Raw genomic sequence first — 25,814 nt, forward strand, 5'->3', positions numbered from 1 at the left:
CCAATCCCTCAGGATCAGAAAGGCAGAAACTCTTACCAGATGCTGTCTTTATCAGCTACTGCTATACATGGTGTGAATGGATGGAACTTCACCACGGAAGGAACGCCTGGATTCCTGTTCAGAAAGATTTGATCATCTAGCCGTGAAATACCTGGGGGGGGAGGAGACACAGGGAGGGGGGAAATGAGAGAAAACCCAGACTCAGTACCTGGGAATCAAACCACAAAAAGGATATTGCTCTCTACTTTCTGTTCAATCCTCAACCCACCCTCCTATCCTTCTAAGCGTCACACTTGGCCAGTTCCTTTGTCCCACCAGACTTTGTGCCTTTTTCCACACCACCCCTTACTCCCAACTAGCATATGCCAAACCCTCATCATTTTCTGCCTCCCAAAGCCTCCTTAACCGTAACCTATCTGGTGATCAGGAGTCCCTTCGGGACGCTGATCTACTGGTCTAGCAAAACTCTTTTGCTTAGCAGCACCACAGACACCTATGGTGCTACATAAACAATAATAGTTTACGGTGCTCTCTCCCTAAACCAGAATCCTTCACTCTTGCCATGTTGCTCAGAGACCTAAAACTGTTGGCCTCCCCCAACTGGCCTATTTGGGGCTGAATCTCTTCCTCCCCACCCCACTAGAGAAGAGAACATGCCACCTAGGAAGAGCCTATGCTGGAGATGCTTAGTCAGTGAGCTCTCTCCAGGACATGGGAGCTCATATCCTCTGTGAGAGTGAAAAGCTGCACAGCTCTTCTCACGGTCTCACACTCCTGACATTATAGTTGGGCATCTCTGGCAAATTTTAAACTGGATGCAAGCTTTTCTCTACCAGATAGCAAACGTCAGCACTGATCAGAGCAGTCTAGCGAGTGGGCTGGGTGTTCCGGGGCTCAGATCTCACATCAGGCCTTCAGTTCATATCCACTGCTGTAATAGAGGGCTGCCAAGTTCAGAAGTGTCGCTGAAACGATCCACGTCTACATCACTGTTGTAAAATGTTGATGTACCTTTCGTAGGAAAGGGGCCAAATCCTAATGGGAAATGCTCACAAAAGCCTGAAACACTGCCATTCGTTTACACGTCAAGCTGCTAAATATTCTGGGCTCTGGTATGTGGAATCTCTGACGATCATTTCACAAAGGTTTTATTTATGCAGGCAGAGTTACACAGTGTGTGACTGTAGGATTTCTGACTTTGGGAATCATCATCAGGATAATCATGAGTCATTGCAAAATTTCTGAAAACCTAAATGATTACAAGGTAAGAATCCAAATCATTGCCAACGTATGCGGCTATCTCCACTCCACCTTAGGTGCTAGTAATATCACCAAGGGCCGTGGCGGAAATGCAGAATCCTGAGCGGACAGCTTGTCAGCAGATATAGACTTTGAGATAGTTTGTTTTACAATGCATTGATTTAAGTCTATTTTAATTTGTTGTTAATATTTGGGATCTTGGGTGTGTGATTTTTACAAATATTTTGCATTTCACTTTCACAGTCTGGATGACAGAATCTGAACCTGTGCATGACGAGATTCAAGCCCATCAGGCTGACACCAACCCCCCTCCTTTGTACTATCTGTGTTCAGAAAAGGCCCCTGACTCATCCCCTGCACTCTCCTGGTTTATGATATTCTGCTGTGGTAGACACCAGGCCATCCATTGTATAAGACTCAAGCCTGCCAGCCCTCCAGCTGCACATGAGAAACGGAGTCTCAGATAGCATCTTGCTCAGCAGATTAATGTTTCACACTGATCCTCTCCCCGCCAGCATCTCATATGAGAAAAACACCCAAAACTTTCTCTTCCATGGTGAGAGCATCTCTTGAACACGCAGCCACACACAGAACCACAGTGTAGGGGAATGACACAGATTCAACCCCCACTACTCACTGGCTAAGCAAGCTACAGAATGAGTAATAATATCAGGTCTCATCATAGCTCTGTAAATTCCAGAGGCCGCTTTAGTGGGCTAAGCTGAATTCAAATACATTAAAAAAAATCCTAGCCTGACTGCCACTTTGTAAATGCATGAAGAGTTATAAATAAGCAAGATTAGCTTTCAGCAGAGCACTAAATATATGTTAATGAAATATGAATCCAAGGCATATTAGAGGAACAGCCGTGAGTGCAAATGAGGCTGTACATAAAAATGCTAAAAAATATAATGGGATATGAGGCATAAACAATCATCTCTGGAGCTCGGTGGAGTGGGGGAATTCTGGAGTCATTCAGATGCCTGCTAAACATCAAGAGGACAAGACATCATTCACCTTTGCAAAACAAGCTGATTTGGCATGACTGTAACCTGAGTAGCATTTGATACACATCAAAAACCCTGACTGTGCCCTTTAGGCCAGGTGGGGACTCTGAAGTTTAACCTGCCATCCCTTGAAAAATGTAACTCACAATATCATCAGAACTTTACAGGACAGGAAGGAAAGGTCAAAACAGTAAATCAATAGTATCTGTTAAGGGCCTCTAAATTATCCATTTTGTGTTGGACACTTTAATACTTGCGGACAAGCCATCTCTGACTGGCAGAGCTACTGAAAAGCCCAGCTGTTGACTTTCCAGGCCAAGGCTTCAGGGTGAACACATGCATTTAAAATTGTGAACTTTGTCAATTCTTTTATGCAGGAAAACCCCTTCTTATGGCAGGTTCTCTCTCTCAAAAATCCCTGGTCTCTTATTCTTTCCCACCCCAAGTTCAACTCAGATGGTTACATAAAATGACGATCATTTTTGGCTGACCCCGCTACAAATGCCTATATTCCTTAGATGATAACATTGCATTTAGGTTTTCAAAAGGGAAGGAGAACGTCTACACTCACCATAAGCAGGTCAATCCCCTGAGCAGGAGTAATTACTAGCAGTAAATGAAGCTCTGTAAGCTTCAAGATAAATCACCTCTAGGGAAACACTTCACAGTTGAACAAACTCCTATTCCCCTAATGGGACCCACGAAAAAGGCCAGTGATTAGTTAAACACCCTGGTCTAACAAAGGCTTTGCATAGTTTATTGTTATTTACTGTTTGCATTACAGGAGTGCTTAGAGGCCCCAGCTGTAGCGGGAGATTTCGGCAAACCAGTAAAGTGCCTGAAACCACTATGGCTTATTGCTAAAAGCAGACAAGTCAGCAGGCTATAAAGTGGCCATGTAGCAAACTCAGCTTGACCAAAGCAGGACGGGAAGGAGTTTTGGGTGCCACAGAAAGGGCAGCTTGACCCCGCGTCCTTCCTGATAAGAATTGTGTTGAAGTTGCTGATACATGCATTTGAGAAGAGAGGAATGTCTATTGGGGCCTCAAGGCTGCAAACTCTGGGAAAACCCCACACCTGGTTAATCAATAATCAGAAGGAAGCCTCTTGCTTGACCATTGAAACTATTTGCTTAACAAGTTTTCTTTAAGGGACATGGCAGTCTATTACTAATGTATAAATAAGGGGGAAAAGTTTGAGGTAGGGGGACTCTTCAGGACTGGACTCTCCCTCTGGATGCATCTTGTGTTCCCCACCGGCACATGGGCTGCCGCTGTGCCACTCGAGAGCCACACTCAGCTTCGGTAATTATCAAGGGTTGGGGGTGTTTTACTAACTTGTTGCGGACGTAAGTGCTTAAGACTAAGTAAAGTTTAGCTTTAAGTGAAAGCACTCTCGTGTTGTCCTGTCTGTGCCAGCCAACTATCAGTTGGACGCCTGTGTCTCCCCTGATTTATTTCCTGACACCACCTCGCATAGAGTAAAAGTTACCAAGAGCTTTGGGTTGAAAGAACCCTGGGTAACACAGCTAAGCCCAGTGGTGTGGGGGAAGAAGGGGACATAATGCTAGCTGTGGTACATGAGAAAAGTGTCTGAGAAGTAGAGAGCTCACCCTTCTGGATGATCTTCTGTGCTTGCTTTCTGACACGGGTGTTGCGTAGAAACCGCCATTCCCTCTCTTTGCGGATCTGGCTCTCCAAATCATGCTCTTCTGGAATCTTCCAATAAATTAATACATTAATAAAACAAAACCAGAGTAGCTGTAACTATCCAAACCTAACTCTCTCTCTCACACACACACGCCAACCAGAATCAGAGATTCTTCAGCACATGCAACCCTACATCCAGCTGCTGACAGTACATGGAAAGAGCACACAGGACCGTACGATTTTAAATATTTGAGCATCTTTTTGATCGGACTCTTCTCATTGTTAGTAATCTTTTCCCTTTGTCCCTCTCCTCGACAGGTGTCCTGTATTTTGTCTCATCTTATTTATTTTTATTATAATGGTAGCAATTACACTCTCTGAGGAAAGAAACGAAGCAGGTCTCTGCAGGCAGACTGTCTTTCACTGGGAATACCACAGTGAAGGCAGGGAACTGGTTAGCCTGGAAACACCTGGTCAGAAAGAGGAGAGACGCAGATTGCCACCCGAGAGAGCTGATGGCCAGGGACTTGGAAGCCTGAGAGTGGATGTTGTTGTTGGACCACAATGGGGAAATATAAGTGCAGTTGCCCTAAATTATGACACCAGGTAGCCCCTGCAATGAACCCATAGACAAATTGCACCTTACAAAACTACCCCAGAGCCAACCCAACTACTTTCCTCTGTCTAAATACAATATAGCTTATTTTGCAACTCATCAAAGCATCATAAAACATTTCAGAGCAATGTATAAAGAAAGAATGGAGCTCTTACATAGGCAGAAAGTTAAAAACTTGTATTAGAATCTTCCTTTCATTGTCTAGAACTGACAAGAGGTGAAAGATCATATTAAGTATTTTATTTTTAAATCTCAAGGTTTTCAGGTTATCAATGCAACACTGACTGACAAACTGAAGAAGTGTTTTAGCTTCCCTTACTGGAACACGACAGCTTGCAAGGAAATGCTGTAACCCCTTATCTTCTCATCTTAATTACACACCAGTAGAGCTGGGCTGGAAATGGTTTTCCTGTCCCAGGAACATTTTTGAGATTGCCATTTCTCCCCCCTTCTGCATAGGCACAACACCGAGATCTTTTGTCATTTTTCTTTTTCAACAAACAAAACACACCTAGAGCCAGGCTGCACCCCAGAAGAGCCAAGAGCCCAGTAGTTAAGACACATGCTTGGAATGTGGGAGACCCAGCTGCAATTCCCAGCTCTGCCTGCGTCAGACCAGAGGCTAGAACCTGCGTCTTCCATATCTCAGGAGAGTGGCCTGACCGTGGAATGGTTGGCTATTCTGGAGTATTTCTCTCTCTCTCTCTTTCTGACCAGAAATGATTTATAAGCCTTACCTGTCAAAAGTTTCACTGAAACTGGGGGGAGGGATAGCTCAGTGGTTTGAGCATTGGCCTGCTAAACCCAGGGTTGTGAGTTCAATCCTTCAGGGGGCCACTTAAAAATCTGGGGCAAAATCAGTACTTGGTCCTGCTAGTGAAGGCAGGGGGCTGGACTCGATGACCTTTCAGGGTCCCTTCCAGTTCTAGGAGATAGGATACCTTCCCACAAGAAGTTTCAGTTTTGTCAAATCGGCAATTTCTAACAAAAACCATTTTGAGGGAAAATCCCACACCAGCTCGAGACACAAATCCCTCAGTCTGTAAAACTTTGGGGCAACTGAAATAAGATATACTCAATACCATACAACTGGGTCCTATTTTGCAACCCCTCCTCACACTGAGTAGCTCTGAGGTTCATAGGACCAAGTACTAACCAGCACAGTGAGGCCCACAGGCATAAAAAGGGCTGGAAGGGACAGCAGGTGGTCACCCAGTACATCCCTGCGCGATGAGGCAGGATTAATTATACCTAGACTGTCCCTGACAGATGTTTTCTAACCTGTTCTTAAAAACGTCTAGTGATGGAGATTCCATGACCCTCCTAGGTCAACTGATTAACTATACTTACAGCTAGAAAGCTGACCTAATATTTAACCTAAATATCCCTTGCTGCAAACTAAGCTGATTACTTCTTGTCCTATGGTGGAAACAGAGAACAACTGATCACCATCCTCTTTATAACAACCTTTTACATATTTGAAGACTTAGCATGTATCCTCCAAGTCTGTCTTCTCTAGACAAAACATGGCCCATTTTTCAACCTTTCTTCATAATTATTCCAGTGGAGTAACCAGAATCTTTGCAGGCTTGAGCGAAATGTTGAATTTATCTCTGGTCAGGTCTAAGTTAGAAATTTTTGCGGGTCTAGTAATGTCACACTATGCGCGAGGGGTGTGATTCCCCGGCTTGTGTACACCTCCCAGCAGTAGCTCTGATCCAGATAGCATGAGCATAAACAGAAGGGTAGCAGCAGTGAGGGCCTGGCTGAGCGGTGCCGAGTACAAACCCACCCGTTTCAGGTGGCTCACGACACTGCTATTCCTACGGACGCTCGGGATGAGAGCCAGTGCGAGTAAGCATACACAAGCAGGGGAATCACACTCCTAGCACACAGTGCGGGCACAGCCTTTGGGAGGCAACATCTTCTGTGACGTTTTTATACTGGCAAAAGCTCTAACAGAGATGTAGTTGTAACTTATACCAATTCTTTGAGCACAACAAGCTATCCTGGCAAAACACTTTTTTGCCCAGTACACACTGTGTCTACACTAGGAAGGCTCGTTGATGCTGCAATGAGCTTTATTGGGTTGTGTATTTTTAAATACGAATAAGCTAAAGCACCTTTGAATTTAAAGGCACAAGAAATTCCTTTTATGAAAATACCAATGAACGACGCACTAAAGGTTTTATTCAGAACTGTGATATTAAAACAGTAAATACAGCAGGTAAAGGGCTTTGTCCCTTTCAAAATTTCCTTTCTTCCCATCCTCCTCTTAAAAACCATTGTCCAAAGCAAGGGAGAGATTCAATAAAGATGAAGACTGGGGTGACCAGCAAGCCGTGTGCACTGCCATATGGGAGTCCCCGATGCGATACCAGTTCTGGTCCGTGTGTTACAGGGGCAGCAGGCCCAGCTGCTGGGGCGAAGAGTGTCCCTCTCTTTCAGAGCTCTGCAGCCCCGTGATCGCGAGGGAGCCTCAGGAGGGGATTGGGGGCAGGCAGGCCCCTCCCGCACAGGCATTGTAGAAGAAACAAGTGAAAGGGACAAAGATGATTTTTTGGCCATTTGATGCATCCTGGCTCACAAAAGTTTGAGAACCACTGCTCGAGAACACCCCTCTGGGCAATTAAAAAGCTGCGACCGGGGGCTCTGAGGAGAGTTACACCCAGTGTATGTCAATGAAAAGGATAACTGCTGCTCAGGAAGGGGTATTTCTTGGGAGGGGGAGCAGGAGGAGGGGTAAGCCCTCCCAGACCCCCAATTTTTTTTCCTAATGAAAAAGAACTTAAATAGCCTGACATTACTATGCACACTGTGTTCAAAACATCCCACACATTGGAAAGGACTCATAACAATGATTATTGGGCTGGATTGCCTTTTCTTTTTTTAAAAAAACACCCAAGTTTCATTTTGCAGCAATCTACGGTTTATTAGAAAGGAAATGACAAATGACCAAGAATGCAAAGCAATAAACAAACCCAGGATAAAATGCATCAAAGCATATTCAAGAGCAGAGATATTACACTTTAATGAAAATCCAGTTTCTGTGGGAATAAATTGGAGTAAGATCTAAAGGCCGTCTCAAGCAGGAAGGGGCAGGGGCGTGCACAGAATTCTAACTCCGTCCATTGGCACCCAGCAGCTCTCTCAGACTCGGACTAGGAACTATGTGTCTGTGAGGAAGCTACTGTCCCCTCCCCTGACAAGATATGGTGTGTGCAGGGTTCAAAGATGGGGCAGCAGATGAAGGGAGTATCTGGGCTTTGCAGCTCTGAAGAAAATGGACTCAGTCCTTCCAAGGACAATAGGCAGAAAGGTAATGGAGAACCAGCCCAAAATGAGCTCTCTTGCACTGACAATGTGGGTGAGGGCATATCTTCTATGGGACCAACTTCTGCTGGTGAAAGAAAAGTGGTCCAGCCACACCGAGCTCTTCTTCAGGTCTGTGTCGCTCAGAAGCTTGTCTCACTCTCACCCATAGGAGTGGGTCCAATAAAAGAGTGGTTCTCAACCAGCGGTACATGTACTGCTGGGGGTACGCACAGGTCTTCCAGGGGGTACATCAACTCGTCTAGATAGTTGCCTAGTTTTACAATAGGCTACATAACAAGCACCAGCAAAGTCAGTACAAACTAAAATTTCATACAATGACTTGTTTATACTGCTCTACATACACCTCTACCCTGATATAACGCGACCCGATATAACAAGAATTCAGATGTAACACGGTAAAGCAGTGCTCCGGGGAGGGCGGGGCTGCGCACTCCGGTGGATCAAAGCAAGTTCGATATAACGTGGTTTCACCTATAACGCGGTAAGATTTTTTGGCTCCCGAGGACAGCGTTCTATCGAGGTAGAGGTGTACTATACACTGAAATGCAAGTACAATATTTATATTATTTTACAATGATATAGTAAAAATGAGAAAGTAAGCAATTTTTCAGTAATAGTATGATTTTTGTAAGCAAGTAGTTTTTAAGTGAGGTGAAACCTGGAGGTACACAAGACAAATCAGCTTCCTGAAAGGGGTACAGTCGTCTGGAAAGGTTGAGAGCCATGCAATAAAAGCTATTACCTCACCCACCTTGTCTCTCTAATATCCCGTGACTGACAGGGCTACACCACCACTGCATATCTACCAGTGCCAGACACACTGTGTGCCTGCTTATGACACTGCCAGGCTCAGGGGGAAATGTCCCCCTCTGCAATCATTTTGCTGTATGAATTGGGGGTAGAGGGAGAGCAATAGAGTTAAAGTTGCTGCATGCAGCCAGTACAAGGGGACAGAGAATGTGGCCAAAACAACGTTCCTTCCCACATCCCCATGAGGGACCTGCTGAGTAATCTCGCTGAGCCACTGCAGTACTTTGACTAACAAAAATAATAAAGTACTCAGATGAGCTCTTAGCGTGCGCACGTAACTGGGGAACTCCTGGGTTACAACGCAAATGTGAGTGAGCAAGCGTATGAGCGAGACTTCTGCCTCCCGCCCCACAGCCAGAGTGGTGCTGAGCACAGACTGGGAAGGAAAGGCTGAAGGGATATATTCCAGAGAACACTCGCCGTCAGGTGATCGTCTAATCATTCATTCCTTTCTCCCCTTTTCCCAGCCAGTTTCCATTTAAGCTTTAGAAAATCTTCTAGTAAACAAAAGCCCAATGTTGGCTTTTGCTCAGCTCTCCTGTAAGCAGAGCTCCCAGAGGAACGTGGGTATCTGGAATAGAGTTACGTGATTAGGATCATGACACGCCACAGATTTCTAACACCTCTTGGCTGCCACTCAGAAAGAAACCAATTATAATTCTGAATCCTCCCACCGAGGAGTGCCATTCAAAAGCCAATGAAGTTGTTTTCTTTTAACTCTTTGCCTATCTCTCAATGAGTGAATCGGTAGTTGGGGGGTCAGGAAAAGAGGCTGACACTCTTCTACTAGAGCAAATACTACTACTGTGAGATCTATCCTGTTTCGTGTTCCTGCCACAATTTTATAAAGGGTTAATCTCTCTGCTGGGGCTTTGCATGACTGCCAAGATACAGTGCAGTGAAAGTGCTGAAGGTACGGCAAGGATTATCAAGAAGGATTTGTTTATGTAATTCTCACCTTCCAGAATCCTCTCCAGCCTCTACCCTCACATTATGTCTGTATCAAACAGAATGAATACTGGTTTCTGCTCTCTTTGACATGGGGCTTTCATACAGCTGGCAAAGCCAAGGCTGCGCTGCAAGATACAAATCCAGGTTTGCACGAGGTTGGCAGAACGGCCTTTTGCCACAAGAACTTTCAGAACTTTGAGTTGGGTCAAGTTCTCTGCCGAGATCAGAATTCCCAAAGCTGTCTGCTGTTTAACTCCCCACCAAGCAATTGCAATGCAGTGCTCTCTTTGTACATTTATTTGATAATCAATAAATCAAGTCCAGTTTGATGGTCTGAAACTGAGCCAGTGATTTATAATGGAAATTAAGCCCTGCATTTTCAGAGCAAGGACTATGAAGCAAAGCTAAACTCATAATTTAAATGCAATCAAGATGTGCTCGCAGTCATTTTCTATTTATTCATTACAGAAATGACCATTTTTCTTTCCCCCTGTTTACGTTAGGAAGCAGCATCCCTGCATGAAGTGCTAGAATGGAACAGCAATGTCCTTCTCTTCTACCTGCACTTGGCTCATTTTTCACTTCCTTTCTTTAGCAGCTCCCAAAAGGCAGCAGTAGCCAATCAGGGTTCTGTGTTCCTTAATGCTCCAGGAGCGGCACTTCTAGAAGGAGGTTTTACAGAATTCCAGCCAAGAAGGGTAGTATAAGAATATCAAAGTTGCTTGGTTAAGCATGAAGAAATGTCAAAAAAAGTTGCACGTGGAACCTTCTCTCTACTCTTTGTGCACATGCAAAATAATAGTCTTCAATTATCGAGTTCCATACTATTTCTCAGTTAACACAATGCAACATAACGTTTTCCTTCAAACGACACGTGCAATGTTACAGCGGCACAGCTGCAGCTATTCAGTGTAGACACTGCCTGTAGTGACGGGAGGGGTTCTCCCATCAGCATAGGGAACCCACCTCCCCGAGAGGTGGGGGCTAGGTTGAAGGAAGAATTCTTCTATTGACCTCGCAGGGTCTACACGGAGACTTACGTCGCTTACCTACATCGCTCAGGGTGTGGATTTTTCACACCCCGAGTGATGTAGCTGGGTTGACCTAACTTTTTAGTATAGGTCAGGCTTTAGATACCCACATGTAACTTCTCATAGTATAATGCACTACGCTGCCTACCCCAGTCAGACAGAGTCCATGAGTTGTATAACAAGTGCACAGCAAGATTATTTTATATACACGACACATTAAGTAGAATTGCAATCTAGCCCACAGCAAAGGGGCAGCCTCGGAGGGAGATTGTGACTAAGGGAATCAATCTCCCTCTTGGTCTCTCTGCTGCTCCTGGGACAGAGTAAGCTGTGACAGGTGGATGCTCAGCACAGCGTATGCTCATTTCCAGGTCCCTTGGGGAGGCAGGATCAAGGCTCCGCCCACGCCCTGCACATTTGTGGGAAGGGAATGCAGTGGTAATACATCGCATTGGCACAAAAGAGTAAGGGGGGCTTTCTGTCCCCTCTTCTGCTTTGTACCGAAGTGCAGGATGCGCCAAGGCCCTTAATTATTAATATATATACATGACTTGGAAAGAAGGGAACTTATTAACAAAACTTCAAGGAGAAAAGATATACAGGAGCAGTATACAATGAAAATAAACGAAACAGGAATGGAAGTAAATTACAAAAATGTCTATTCGAAGACTTCGTACATGGCAGGGCAGGGCAGTGTACTGTAGATTCGCACCATGGCTTGCCATGCAGTAAGTCAGTGACACTAAGCACTCCTTATTCACACCCTACACACTATTGTTATAATCTTTGTACAAAATACACCTCATGAGATATCATTTGAAAACTAATAACTCACTGAGCATGAATATTCTTTCGTGATATACACACCCAGTAGGTAGGTAGAGTTGTGGATATATGCTGGAATTATGACTTAAGTGTGTTTAAACCAGGCATGTCAGGAGGAGTTGGTAGACAAGACTTCCAACACAGGAATGTGTATTTGATTCTGTGACCAGCCTGATCTTCAGGCAAAGACAATGAAGGTCCATTTTTTATATATTAAGTAAACAGAGCTTAGAAATGGGGGAAGAAAGGGCATGGCGCTTCCTTCACCACCAGACTCCATGTCACCTTCCTCATAGCTTGAATAAACTTTACTTTGAGGGGTAACCCTGTGCAGAATCCATTTCAAAGGTTTACAGATCTATAAAGACGGGTGGCTGGACCTCCAGCGATAAGCAATTGAATCAACTGATTGTATCTGATGCTACTGTATTATCAAAATATATAGAGTGCAGTCTTTCCTGGGAGGTAATGACACACTGGTGATTAATATCACTGTGAAATATATCCATTAACAATATACGAGGAAATATGGAGACTTACCAATTTTATGCTTTAAAGTCTGTGGCTAAGCAAGGAGAAACAGGTTCCCTCCCCGACAAGAGAGAGGGCAGCTATTTACTAGTCTCCTATGTAAATGAAGCATGGTGGAATCAAAACAATGGAAGCCCCATTTACATACAGGGGGATGGGAGGCCCACAGGAAGGGAAGAGCAGCATGAGGTACCATCAAGCCTCCTGAAACAAAGTCACTGAACTCTGGAAAATATAAGGAAAGACAGAAGCCATCTGTGGCTTCCATCACTAGACAGACAGACAAGAAGCCAAAGCTCTTGCAAGCTGAGAAAGATGAGTCCTTCAACCAAGGGGGAGGCTGAAGTCTCTGGAAACTGCATATAGGAGAGAAACCATCCTGAACAAAACCTGTTCCTTGCTAGATTAAGTTTTAGAGGCATGTTTTCACTTTTATTTGCTTATAACTCTTTCTAACTTTACTCCTTATACTTGGCATCACCTAATCTATGTCTTATTGTTAACACATTTGTTTTATTTTTACAATACATCAACTCGGTGCTGTGTTTAAAAGGTCAGGGTGTATTTACCCCAGTTAATAAGCTGCGGGTACTTTTGTGTCTTTAGAGCAGTCGTCTCCAAACTTTTTTGATCGCGCACCCCTATCAGTAAAACATTTTTGAGCATGCACCCCCTGCCGCGCCGCAGGGCCGGCTCTACCATTTTTGCCGCCCCAAGCAAAAAAAAAAAAAGGCACTTGGACTCCCGCCCGAACTGCCGAAGCGGCGCTGCTCCGGAGGCGCGCACCCCAAAGGATCCTCTTGCGCACCCCCTGAGGTGCGCGCACCCCACTTTGGTTTAGAGGAACAAACAACCCATACTATTTCTCTGAACTGTCCAGGAGAGGGCTGGACACTTCAGGGCACACACTTCTGGGAAATTTGGGCCTGGGAGTGTGTTGGGGTCCCCTTGCTGGTGAAAGCCAGAGACAGAGCTGCTGAAGTAGGGTTGTCTAGCACACAGACACTCAGGGTGTGGCCTGAATGCTTGTAGGCTGGTTGTAAGTGTCTCAGACTAGGAGCTACAGCAGCAAAGCACTGAAAGGCACCAGGGTTGCAGGGCAAGTGGTGACAACCCCTCACTGGTCTGGTTTACACCCTGAATCCCATAACAAAGTCTCCAGGTTGACAAGCCCGAGGGCTGTGGGAAAAAACTGTATTTTATATTGTATCATTTGAGAAATTTGTTAATATGCACACAGGGGAAGAGTTAAGGTTGTGCATCCAACCTTAACATTAACATATTCTGACTTCTGAGTGCTTAACCAAGCAACCTAAATGCTCTCAAAGAGAGATTTTCCAGGCTCTTTTTTATTTTTATTTTGTATGAAAGCAATCAATGCTCTCAAACTATGTGGCTCCACACCACTGGAATATCCTGTCCTGTGTGCCTTATGAGATGTACACAATGGAGCGCCTCTCCTGTGCATCTGAGGAAGTGTGCAGTTTTTACCCTAGAAGATTCACAGTGAACAAACCTCCTGTGAAGCTCTGCATTGTTCGTTCACTGCACACCTTACAAGATGACTTCCTTGTTCCTCCTGCAGAGTCTTTCCCTCATCCACCACTCATGCTTGGTAACTATTTCACAGACTAGGCAAGTTAGCTAGGCACGCACACCCAGGGCTGCCTCCTGTACCTATGGGCACTACAAGTTTTGTGCTATTGCTAAAGTTTACTGGGTACTTGAAGAGTGCAACCTTCAAATGCTCAGAACTCCGTCAAATCAAAACCTGAACACTCAAAGGCATTTCTCCTCAGTGAGCAAGTCACAGTCCAAAACTAATCTTTCTACCGCCAGCCATTTCAGTCCTTGAGCTGTTCAAGCCCCTTGCGAAAATATTTTTCAGAAATAATGAGGAACTGATTCTTTCCCCCCTACCTGCCTCCTTGTATTAAGAGAAAAGAACTGATTTTGCTCAATGCCCTTCCCCCACACCCAATCATCTCTAGTCAGATACTAAGCCCAGAAAACTTCATCCTGAATGATGAAAATTAATCCCTGAAAACAGGGGGTTAGAATGGAAACCATTATAGAACTCTCACTATAACAAATATTACCACTCTTTCTATCATGTCAGAAAAAGGATGGAACCACGTAGCTGATGAAATAACCATGGTACAAATTCTGTTTATGAACACAGTTCTTTTGCAGTTCTCAGAACATCCCAATTTTTAGGGAAATACACCCAACAAATTATTTGGGCCTAATGGATGCAGAAAGAGGCTCTGTGTATTCACATGATTGACTCTCAGCCCATTTCCCCTTATATCAAATTAATATTCATAGAGCTTCAAATTTTTCTTTTTCTAAAAAAAAAAAGAAAAGTAATTTTGTTTCATGAATGTGAAGTACTCAAGCCCAAATAATCGCTCCCCATACACAAGCCAATGTTGCTTTTTGATTGGCTGTCTACAGTGATTTATTATATTAATAAGACACCACTCTTGTGAGCAACTATCCTCGAAAGTAGACAAATGTTTTTAATAAGCATTGAGAGACAAAACATTACCCATTTTTAAATGGCACCATCAGCCCCAATTCTCTCTCTCTCTCTTTTTTTCCCTTTATAAACTTACTTACCATTTTCTGCACTTAGAAATGAGACCCTGAAACTCATCTTGACCAAAGCCAATTTTTGTATAAAGCCCAAAAGCTTGAAGTTTAATCTGGCAACTAAACCCCATAGGTCAGAAATATTTCCCAATATATTACTGGCTTTGCTGCTGCTGTTGTCAAGGGAAAATTACTTACACTAGCAGTAGAGCTGATGAAGCACTGGACCAATGATTTTATTTCCTCTTAGTGATTCACATAAAAAAAAATTAAGATACTTGGAAACCTGCCTACAGTGTAGCTAGTTTCATAAAACACAGACACGCAGCCAATTAGCTCACACTGTTACCCTAGCCTGATATTTAAAAAACAAAACACACCATGTGCTTCAAGAATGAGCAGTAATGGATGCCTCATTGTTATTGCTTAGGGTGGGAGGAATTTCCTACTCATGAAATACAATTTTTCCATTTACTCGAAAAACGTAAATAACCAGCAGATGTTTATAAAAATATGTACTCAGCAGTATTCCTCTGATTCCTTTCCTGTTCGAGCACCATCATATTATTGGTTTGTGTGACAGACACACACTGTAATTCAATGGCAAAAAAACAAAGTAATTAAGAGGTATGGTTGCCTGGTGGTATGCTGTTCCCTTGCAGAACATTGAGTTGAGCAAAACAAACTTCTGAAAAGTAAGAAATGCACAGGTAAGATCTTCCCCGCAACCTTAACTCTGCTCTTCTTCAGCAATCCCCCAATATGCCTCTCAACACCCCCCCCATTTACTCTTCTACCACACAGCTGCTGAAATGTACGAGCTCTGCACCTCCTTTTACAACCCGTTCACTCTCACCCACAAGATTTCATTTAACACAATTAAAAGACAAAAAGGACAAAACAACTGCAAAGGTTGCCCATGACATCTTCCCTCTACCCTCTTTGAGCAATGGATTAATACATACATACTCTCACTGGCCCTTGGCAACATAAGTTTCAGGAGGTACCTGATCCCGGTGTATGTACACGTGTGTACACACACACACACACACACACACACACACACAGCCCGCTCCCCAGAAAGAATACCACACATTACAATTTAAGAAACATTTCACAACCTTTTACAAATCCCTCACACTTACCCGCAGGATACCATCTCAACTACACTTTCACTTAATCAGCTTTAACATATTAGAATGCTCGCATATTCCACCTCACTGCTGATATCCTTGGTAATAAAAGCCTTGTGCCCTGCTACTGACACAACCTACACAGAAATGACACATACTGCGTCCTGAAGGTACACATGCACCTCTTCCCTTTGCTCTCACACACGAGGATGCAAAACATAGATCCCCTCATATCACAATCACAGCTCTCTTACACACCCCAAAGTAATCCACAGAGCTCACAAACACAGTTCTACTAAGCAGAGCTAACTATTGCCTCTGCCATTCAGTGCAGCTACACCTGACACTGACCACGCTCGCGTTACCTGGAGTGCATGCAGGTAATAAATGCTTAAATTGCTCTCCTATCCCAGCTTGCTACTGACAATTCCCTTTCTACTAAACCCGGGTGCTCTGCTCTTTATATAATATACACAATTCTGCACTGAAATGATGCATACTGCATTGTGAAGGTACACATGTCGCTTCCTTCCTTTGCTCACACACGTTGGAGGGTGCAAAACATAGATCCTCTCATATCACTGTCACAGCTGTGTCACATACCTCAAAGTAACTCACATGTCCTCCTATCACATCTAGCCCTTTACCATGCAGGCCCAACTTCTGCCTCCACCAGTTAGTGTAGGACACCTAACACCCTGACTGCGTTACAGTGTCTACAAATAATTCCCAGGGGCTACGGCCAGCTCCAGGGAACAGAGGGAATGAGGAACTGACAAACTCCCCCCCCCACTTTGTCCTTTAATTGTGTTAGATGGAATCCTGTGGGTGAGAGTGAATGGTCTGTAAAAGGAGGTGCAGAGCTCGTACATTTCAGCCATGGTGGGACTGGCCAAGCAAAGGTGTATGTGTTAACGGGCACCCAGGGGCACTGTGGAAAGAGAGCAGAGTTAAGGTGCAACCTTACCTGTGCATTTCCTAGTTTCAGAAGTTTGAGTTTTGCTCAAACTTGTCTGCAAGGGGACTATGTACCAGCAAGGGGACTACATACCAGCAAGCAACCGTAACTCTGTATTAACAGATATGTTTGCTACTGAATTTCCCATTTTTTTGAACAGGAAAGATATGCTGTTAGACAGCTATACATACCATGTCCTGGAATTTGCATACTGAGCCAGCAAGCCAGCCTGCACTACTCCCCCACACCCCACACACTCCCATTACCTGGGCCCCACCAGACCTGCTTTGGCCTACCTCCCCACCCATGCTCTTGACCCACTCACTGCATCCCCCCCCCATCTCTCCTCTCTCCTCCCTTCTGTATCCAGGAGTCCTCAACCACAAGCAGGGAACGCATCTCCCTGCAATCTTCACTCCCTGCCATACAAACATTTCTACTGCCATTACCTCTCCCCTCCTACAAACCGACTCACATGCGGTGCCTAGAGCAAAGGACAATTACGTTACAGTGGAATGGCGTTCCTGGTTATGTTCCACAATGGCTGGAGGCTGGAGTTTGTGTTAGGGTGGCGATAGAAATCACAGACAAGGTTTCTGCTCCAAAATACTGACAACTTAATGCTTGAAAGATCCTCTGAGACCTAACCAATAGATAGGGCCCTACCAAATTCACGGTCCATTTTGGTCAATTTCAATGTCATAGGATTTTAAAAATTGTCAATTTAATTATTTCAGCTATTTCAATCTGAAATTTCACAGTGTTGTGATTGTAGGAGCCTGAACCCAAAGAGGAGTTGTGGGGGAGGGGGTCCGCAAGGTTATTGTAGAGAGGAGTTGCGGTACTGCTACCCTTATTTCTGCGCTGCTGCTGGCAGCGGTGCTGCCTCAGAGCTGGGGTGGGCAGCTGGAGAGCGGTGGCTGCTGGCCAGGAGTCCAGCTCTGAAGGCAGAGCCGCCGCCAGCAGCAGCATAGAAGTAAGGATGGCATGGTATGGTATTGCCACCTTTACTTCTGCGCTGCTGCCTGCAGTGCTGGGCCCTCAGTCAGCAGCCGCCATTCTCCGGCCACCCAGCTCTGAAGGCAGCACAAAAGTAAGGGTGGCAATACTGTAACCCCCCCCCCCCCTAAAATAACCTTGCGACCCCCCTGCAACTCTCTTTTGGGTCAGGACCCTCAATCTGAGAAACGCTGGTCTCCCCCGTGAGTATATAGGGTACAGTATAGGGTAAAAGCACACAAAAGACCAGATTTCACGGTCCATGACGTTTTTCCTGGCTGTGAATTTCGTAGGGCCCTACCAACAGATGTAGAGGTGTCAGAGCTCGTAATGTTTCTATGCCATACCGCACACATTTTCTGGGCAGCCATGAACACTCCCATTTCCCAATTAATATTCTTTGGGCACATATTAATAGCTTTCATATTGTCGCTGTGGCAATTATTCAGACACTCGGCCAGATCAAACTATCACAGCCTCTGGACACAAGTCTCTGAGACTGTCCAAATCTGCTCTCATACATTGTCTGAGGTGTACAGCAGGGATCAGGGGCAGATCATTTCCACCCAAGGGAATCACCACAGTGTCTGGTAAATCACAACCTCTTAAAAGTCAGCACTTAGATGCCACAGAGTGGGCAAAACATGATGCCAATGCAGGCTACCTCTTCACGCCCGAATCAGTCTGTAGCCAGCACTTCCCATGTCCTTCCTCTCCCACAAACTTCTGCAACCTTGCGATCCAGGAATTCCCCAGAATCCACGCATTGGCAGTCCTGGCAGCACACATTTCTTTCCCTTCAGCAGTCAAAGTACCTGTGCTGTCAGTTCCAAATCCCTGCATGACGCGTCTTTGGAAACACCATGTTAATCTGCCCTGAGATCAGCATTAGCCATCTCCCCTCCACCCTCCAGGGCTAAGAAATTACAGATTTTCCCAAGCAAACAATTTGAGGCTTGCCAACCACCCATTCTAAATTTACCGCCCCTTCTGCAGCCACAACTCCTCTCCCAGTCCCCACACCCTCACCTACCCCCACACAAAGTCCTCTGTCTGTCTCCTGCCCATGTATCTCAAAGGAGATTCAGCATCACCACAATTTCCACTGCCACCCTCTTTCCTTGCTGTAATTGTAATTTCTTTTAAGTAACCAAGGCTGCGGGAGTTTTTCCTGGGAGCTATTTCAGATCCTCAGTTGCTGTCAAACCCCCTTTTCTGAGATAAAGGAGATTTTACAAGATGCCTGTGAGTAGGTCACAGCTCTAAAGCTGCACTCAAGCAAGCAGGATCAAATCTAACTTGGAGTGGAGGACACGCTCTGCTGACACTGGGATTAAATAGTCTTCACTTAAGGCAGCATTCTCAATGATTTCCTCCGCTTGTTTTAGCATCAGCACAGCCAGAAACCTAAATGCAAAGGTGGGAAGAAAGCCGCGTCTGTGCCCTTGCTGCTGGAATACAGGGGCTTCATTACACAGCAAAAGGAGAGTGACATTTATTGTAACAACCAAGTTGTTTTTATTGTTCTTGTTCTCTGGGCTGGCAGGGAAGAATGATTAATCTCCAGCATTTTCCCAGGAAAGTTAACCTGAATACACCTTTGTGCTACCTGGCTCAGAGCAAGATCATTTGTTGTCACAAGCACACACAAAACAAAACTTGCTTTTAAAGAGGGACTTCCACATCCAACAAAGTCTTAAAAGAGTTGCTAGAAAAGCTTGTATTGGATTTGGACAGGCCTTCTTTGCCATGTACTAACTGTAGAGACAAGCGTCACCGTGACGACTTACACCCGCCTCATGCTTGAACCTGTGACCAAGTCTTGTCTTTGCTTTACTTACCCATCTACCCACCCACCCTATTCCATCTTGCAGGTTTGTGAGGATCAGTTAACATTTGCAAGGTACACCTAGTCCTCAGTGTGCTAGGGAAGTGTTAACTCCAGTGTAAGGACGTCACTCCTCTGTTTACGACATGTATCTGTTATGGAAATGATCGCAATGTGACAATTCAGCATTATAACTTTGCTATAGAATTAAGCAAGAAGAAGGTGACAAGTGGGGAGGGAGAAACCCCCCTTTTGAACACAAATGTCCCAGGTAACTTGTAAGGGAAGTTATGGGGAAAACACACAAAATACTTAATACGACATGGACCCTGCTGCTTTGAAACAAACCCTCATAATCGAGGAGACATCTGCTGTCAAGTTCCTTTGGCTGAAAGCCCCACGACCAGGGGCTGGGCCCCCCTCTCCCCTGCTTTAGAATCTGTTCTCACTGTTGGGGCAGAGTTTAGTCCATGGCCCAGTTACTTTGTTTAGTGGGGGACTGAATTTTTGTTTGTTACTCTGAGTTGTGTATGTAATTTGTGCTTCTCGTGGTGGATGTAACTGGAGCACCTAACTGCCACTGTGCGATGCGTAACAACTCAGTCACAGCATCAGCATGTCAGCTATTGATGGATAATACAATGCTTTGGAAGCTGCAGCCATGCTTAACCTTCACAGTAAGGCAACGCTGCTTAGCTGACTGGACCAGTGGCACCAACAAGCAGACCCTCCCCACATACTGGCACTCCTACTCACATGGGCCTGGCACAGCTTTTACTTCATGCTCTGGGGCTCTTTCTCTGGTAACATTCCACTAAATCCTCCCCTCCCTCTGATCGTCTCTCTGTTCCTCTGCCCACATTTTACAGGCAAGGTGGTTACGTGGATCAAAAAAGTAGCAGGGAGGGTGGTGTGCGAGCAACGCTCTCATTCCATAGGATGAACAGAAAAGGAATGACGAGAGAAGAGAGAGCGCATTGCGCCCACATTTCCAGGGGTCAGCATCCCAGGGTTGTGATTCAAGAAACATGAATGGAGGGAGAATATTACCTTCATGACCGGTTGAGCAAAATATTTTGCGCTCCAGTCACAAAATCCTGTCTGCATTGTGGCCGAAATGAAGATTTTGTGTCCAACAGCATCATCTGCATCATCAGTGGTCTGCCCAGGAAGAGAACACAGAGGTAAACATTTTTTGTTAATGATGCTGTCCACCCCCATTCAAAGTGCTGGCTCTCTTCCCAGAGCCCACACGGAACTAATATCATAGGCCGACTTCAACCGCAAAGAGAAATTGAGCAGATAGATGCTGAAAGGTGCTGCCGAGATATGAGATTGTGCATGCCACGCTTTGAAAGAACAGCCCCTCTGTTAGCTCCTCAGGGAGAGCACGGAGACGCTAACCAGCACATAGCATGGGCTCCAGTAATGATTAGGGCCTCTGGGCACTGCTATTTTGTAAGCATGAAGTAATAGCACTGGCTCCTTTCCATGGCCTGTCTGGAGTTTAACATAGGGCACAATTGGGGATAGGGAAAATGAGTCAAGAAAAAACTATTGGCCCAAACCTCAGAACAGGGCCAGCATACGTACAGGCATAAAAAGGGTGAAAAGGCATATAGAAGAAGGAGGGAAAGGCCACTCTCAACCCTCATCCAGCTCATTAAAGATGTGTCTGTCTTTGGGACTGGATGGCCAAGGTGGCTTCGTAATGGGATACACCGAGTTTCAGCTCTAAGTTGCTGACTTGAATCTGGTCCCTCCTGCCCGGTCGTGTGCCAAAGGCATTACCATCTGACTGCTGTGCAGTGGCTGATGGGAAGTGAATTGTTGGGGGCCACTCTCCAATTCCTAGCAGCCAGCTGTCCACATCCCAGAGAGCATCGTTACCGTTGGCAGTCTTGGCAGAGAGGCCCAGGACTGAACGAGCCATGGAGGCTGAATTCCCCTCTCCTCCCCGAGGTGGTTGGTCCTGCTAGGGCAGGAAAGCTGTAATGCTGCTGACTGGGCTGCATCGGTGCAGAGAGGAATTCAGACTCCAGGTCTGACCATGTGGCACTTTCTAACAGCACTATCTGCACACACCAGTGAGTGGGGCTCTTCTCCTTCCGCGATGAAGCTGCTTCCCCCCCCGTTTTTCTCACGTGTGGTAGAGTTTGGCAGCCTCTGCGAAAGAGCCTCCAAGGGCTAGAAAGATCCAAGTTCAGAGTGACATGAATTGGCTGCATGAAATGACGTGTGAAAGCATGCCTAGCACCTGCCTGGCTCTAGCCAATGCTGGCAGTACGTAAATCCCTCACTGACCCCAGCTCTTACTCATTGGGCTTCCTTCTGCAGTCAGACACTAAAACACTCCTGCATTCTCTCCCAGGGGTGGCAGCTCTGGTCAAATGGACCTAGCATGGGATGGGGGCAGGAGTTCCACTGGGTTCCCATGGGCTGCATTCCCTGCTCCTGCCACTGACGCAGAACAAGTCACCACCTGTGTGTGTCAGGTTCCCCGTTAGGGAAGTAGGGATAATTACACCTGCTCGCCTTTGCAAAGTACTAAACAAGGACCAAGTATTGTCTGAGCATCAACCCAATGAACCCTTTTGGCACTGAACAATGAAAACACTAGATGCATCTGACCTGTGTGCTTCTCCACTGCAGCCGGTATGGACTGTTGTTCTTTCTATCTAAGCTGGAGAGCACATGGATATTTTGACAGTAGCAGAGGGATTATGAAGATCTGAGTGCACCATGACCTACAACTGTGTGACACGGGCTGCTCCTGTGGGGCCCACCAACACTAAAGGTGCTTGTTGAAAGGATCTGACATTCTCTCCTGCAATAAAGGACAGCGACTGACTCCTGGCCTCTGAGAATGTCTCTGAAACTTTGTTCATTAAGGTGAGGTAGCAGCCTCAATTTATGTAAAGTAACTGAATGTTTACAGAACAATAAATAACCTTTTCCAATTAAACACTTCTCTGAAGCAGCAGCAGCAGCAGCTAGTAATGTCGCATCAAGAGCCACAAAGCGACATTTATCCTGGAGACGAGGAAAAATAATCAATTTCATTTTTTACTTTATTGATGTTGGCAGGATTAGAGGAAACTAAACTGGAGTCAGTGGCAGCTGCAAAAAGCAAAGAAGGATATTTAGAAAGTAGGAGAGCAAAGAACAGGACGTGTGACAAAAAGTACACAAGGTAGAGGGGTCACAGCTAGTAGAAAGATCCATTTTACCTGATCTGGCCCTTTGTCAAACATTTTCCTTGTCCTGGGGAACTGGTGGGAGTGGGGGGTGTACTGGACCCCAAGACTGCCTACATTTGAAGGTCTTACAGATGGGAGGTCCCGGCTGACTGGCGGTTTTGTCACGTCGTTTGTCAGGCTGGAGATGCTTGTGCTGGTAGTTGGAGGAGACCCTCTAGTATTGGGAAAGAACACAGGGATGAACACACTTTCTGAACCAAGCTGATGAACATCCACTGAAATTCAGGCTTCTCCGGGGTGGAATACAACCAAATAATGGCTTCCACCTTTGAGAAAGGACCAGTTTCTTACAACGTGAGCAAGGTGGAAAATCCATCTACCGGGGGACGACTACAACTAGACTATAAACCTGGGTGCTGGAGAAGGGCATGCCCTCAAAATCACTAACTGTGCCACCTCTGCATCTTTCCTTGCCATTGTTTTTATTTTAGAAGGTACAGGTTTGTTCTTTTGTTTTTTAGGCTTTATACTTCACTGCCATCTCCCTCCAAAATAAAAACGAGTCTTGGCTGCTGTGCCAAACCTAAATTCAGGTCTAGAGATTTAAACAGCTTTGCTCACTGGGGAACACTGAGGTTGCCATGGTCACAATGATTCATATGAACACAGTTATGACACCTTACCCAAGACATGTTAACAGTGATTCTAGCTCACCAAGGAGTTCAGGGATCATGTCAGCTCATGACAACGCTGCAGAGTATAAGGCAGAGATAACCTGATGTTTTCCCTGTTCCATGGCCAGTAACAAACACATGGCTACAGAATCTTTACATGTTTGTGTCCCCTTTCCGCTGTGAGGTTTTCTGGCATGACGTTTGCAAGGGTGCAAGGGCCAGTTGTTGTTTTCCACTGGGCGAGAGGTTGGGGTTGGGAATAACCACAACAGAAGCTCATTTCAAAAGCCCAGACTTGCCCACGTCATTCTTGCTCTGGATCACTTTAGACGCAGCCTCTGCTGTTGATCAGGTAACCCTGAGTCCTCACCATTTCAGAGTGGAGAGCAGACAGATCAGTTCTATGGGGAAATGTAGGTCCCATCTACCTCAGATCAAACCAATGAGGGATGAGAGCATGAGTCTTTATCCTGCTTTCTCCACTTACCTGCAGTCAGTGTGCCAGGCTCCTCCTTGTCCTGATGAGGGCGCCAGAGGGAAATCCCCAGCTTTTTACAGGGATTTCTCCTTTACCAGTGTTTAGAGGAAGACCAGACAGAAAGCGACTGAGAGTTCTGCAAGTTTCTCATCTGTGTCTCAGTTAACTGGGGTGGCTGAATGGCTTGTGGTGGGGAACGAGTGCACAAATCCACTCAGCTGGAACCGTCAAGGTAACAACATTTAGGAGGCTACTTACCCCACTTGGTGGATGTGCATGCCCTTGTTGGTAGGGCTGGCTGGGGCAGACTGCGTGAGGGAGGAGCTGTCAAGGATGCGCTGGGGGCGGGCATTTACTGTTGCCTAGGAAAAAATCAAAGTATTCCACAACTGAGAGGGTGCGAACATCAACTGCAGTTATTTATTCTCTAATAAAATCCCATGTCTCTGGTTAAATGTGGTTAAACTCTTAACAAAGTGGGGTTTGAAAACATATATCAATGGCTCCTGAACAGTTCCCATCCAATTACTATTAGATTATTAAATAACTTGGTCAGTCAGGAAACATGTATCCGAAAAGATCCTTCTGCTACTTACTGAGAAAGGCTTTTGAGTGACATGTAATCCCTTCCCATAATTAAATGACCATCTAAAATCTGCACTAGCATTTGTAAAAAGCTGCCAATGGGCAAGTAGCAAGCTTGGGGGTTACCTTGCAGCAACGAGATTTTTCTCTCTCATATCTCAGGAAAGAAGTGCTGGATTTCCTATCATACTCAAAATTTACCCTCCTTCAAGCAAAAGTTCCAATCCAGATTTCACACTCCTGTAAGAACTTTCATGTAAGTACAGCTGTTCCCAAAGATTCCTCCTGTCTTCTTCCCATCGCCCACTTCCAGGTCCTGCATAATAATATTGAACTTCTACACCTTGAGTAGTAAGGGGACCAAAAAAAAAAAAATAAAAAAAAAAAGCCACCATGGCTAAACAACAGAGTAAAAGAACTGGTTACAGGCAAAAATACTGGAAGTCAAATCTTCTTGAAGAAAATAAAAAGAGGCATAAAACTCTGGCAAGTCAAGGGTAAAAGTTTAATTAGACAGTCTGAGAAAGAATTTGGAGGAGCAACTAGCAAAAGACAAAAATTAACAGCAAAAATATTTAAAGTACATCAGAAGCAGGAAGGCGTCTAAACAATCAGTGGGGTCACTGGACGATCAAGATGCTAAAGGTGCACTCAAGGAAGACGATGCAATGGCGGAGAAGCTATATGAATTGTTTGCATCTCTCTTCATGGCAGAGGATGTGAGGGAGATTCCCACACCTGAGCCATTCATTTGAGGTGACAAATCTGAGGAACGGTCTCAGGTTGAGAAGTCAATAGAGGTGGTTTTGGAACAAATTGATAAATTAAACTATAAAAAGTCCCCAGGACTCGATAGTATTCACCCAAGAGTTCTGAAGGAACTCGTATATGAAATTGCAGAACTATTAACTGGGGTATGTAACCTGTCATTTAAATCAGCTTCCGTAACGGATGATTTGAGGATAGTTAATGTAACGCCAATTTTTTTAAAAAGCTCCAGAGGCGATCCTGGCAATTACAGGCCAGTAAGCTAACTTCAGTACCAGGCAAATTGGTTGAAACTAGAGGAAAGAACAGAATTATCAGACACAAACACAATTTGTTGTGGAAAGTCAACATGGCTTTTGTGCAGGGAAATCATGCCACACCAATCTATCAGAATTCTTTGACAGGGTCAAACATGTGGACAAGGGTGATTTAGTGGATACAGTGTACTTGGACTTTCAGAAAACCTTTGACAAGGTCCCTCACAAAAGGCTCTTAAGCAAACTAAGCAGTCATGGGATAAGAGGGAAGGTCCTCTCATGGATCAGTAACTGGTTAAAAGACAGGAAACAAAGGCTAGGAA

The 25,814-nt window shown here is 45.1% G+C and overlaps 1 protein-coding gene across 2 annotated transcripts in view; it reads right to left on the reverse strand.

The window, feature by feature from the left end:
• RPTOR (regulatory associated protein of MTOR complex 1) overlaps positions 1–25,814 on the reverse strand; it is a 297,707-nt gene that overhangs the window by 29,951 nt on the left and 241,942 nt on the right. For both annotated transcript variants that reach the window (XM_065415691.1, XM_065415690.1), the window contains 5 exons: positions 24,140–24,243; positions 22,760–22,943; positions 20,580–20,690; positions 3,880–3,985; positions 37–151 (listed from right to left, as the gene is read on the reverse strand). In XM_065415691.1, coding sequence (XP_065271763.1) covers positions 37–151; positions 3,880–3,985; positions 20,580–20,690; positions 22,760–22,943; positions 24,140–24,243 — 620 coding nt within the window. The remainder of the gene's footprint in view (positions 1–36; positions 152–3,879; positions 3,986–20,579; positions 20,691–22,759; positions 22,944–24,139; positions 24,244–25,814) is intronic.

This window comes from Emys orbicularis, chromosome 13 (assembly GCF_028017835.1).
Source record: "Emys orbicularis isolate rEmyOrb1 chromosome 13, rEmyOrb1.hap1, whole genome shotgun sequence".
Taxonomy (NCBI): Eukaryota; Metazoa; Chordata; order Testudines; family Emydidae; genus Emys; species Emys orbicularis.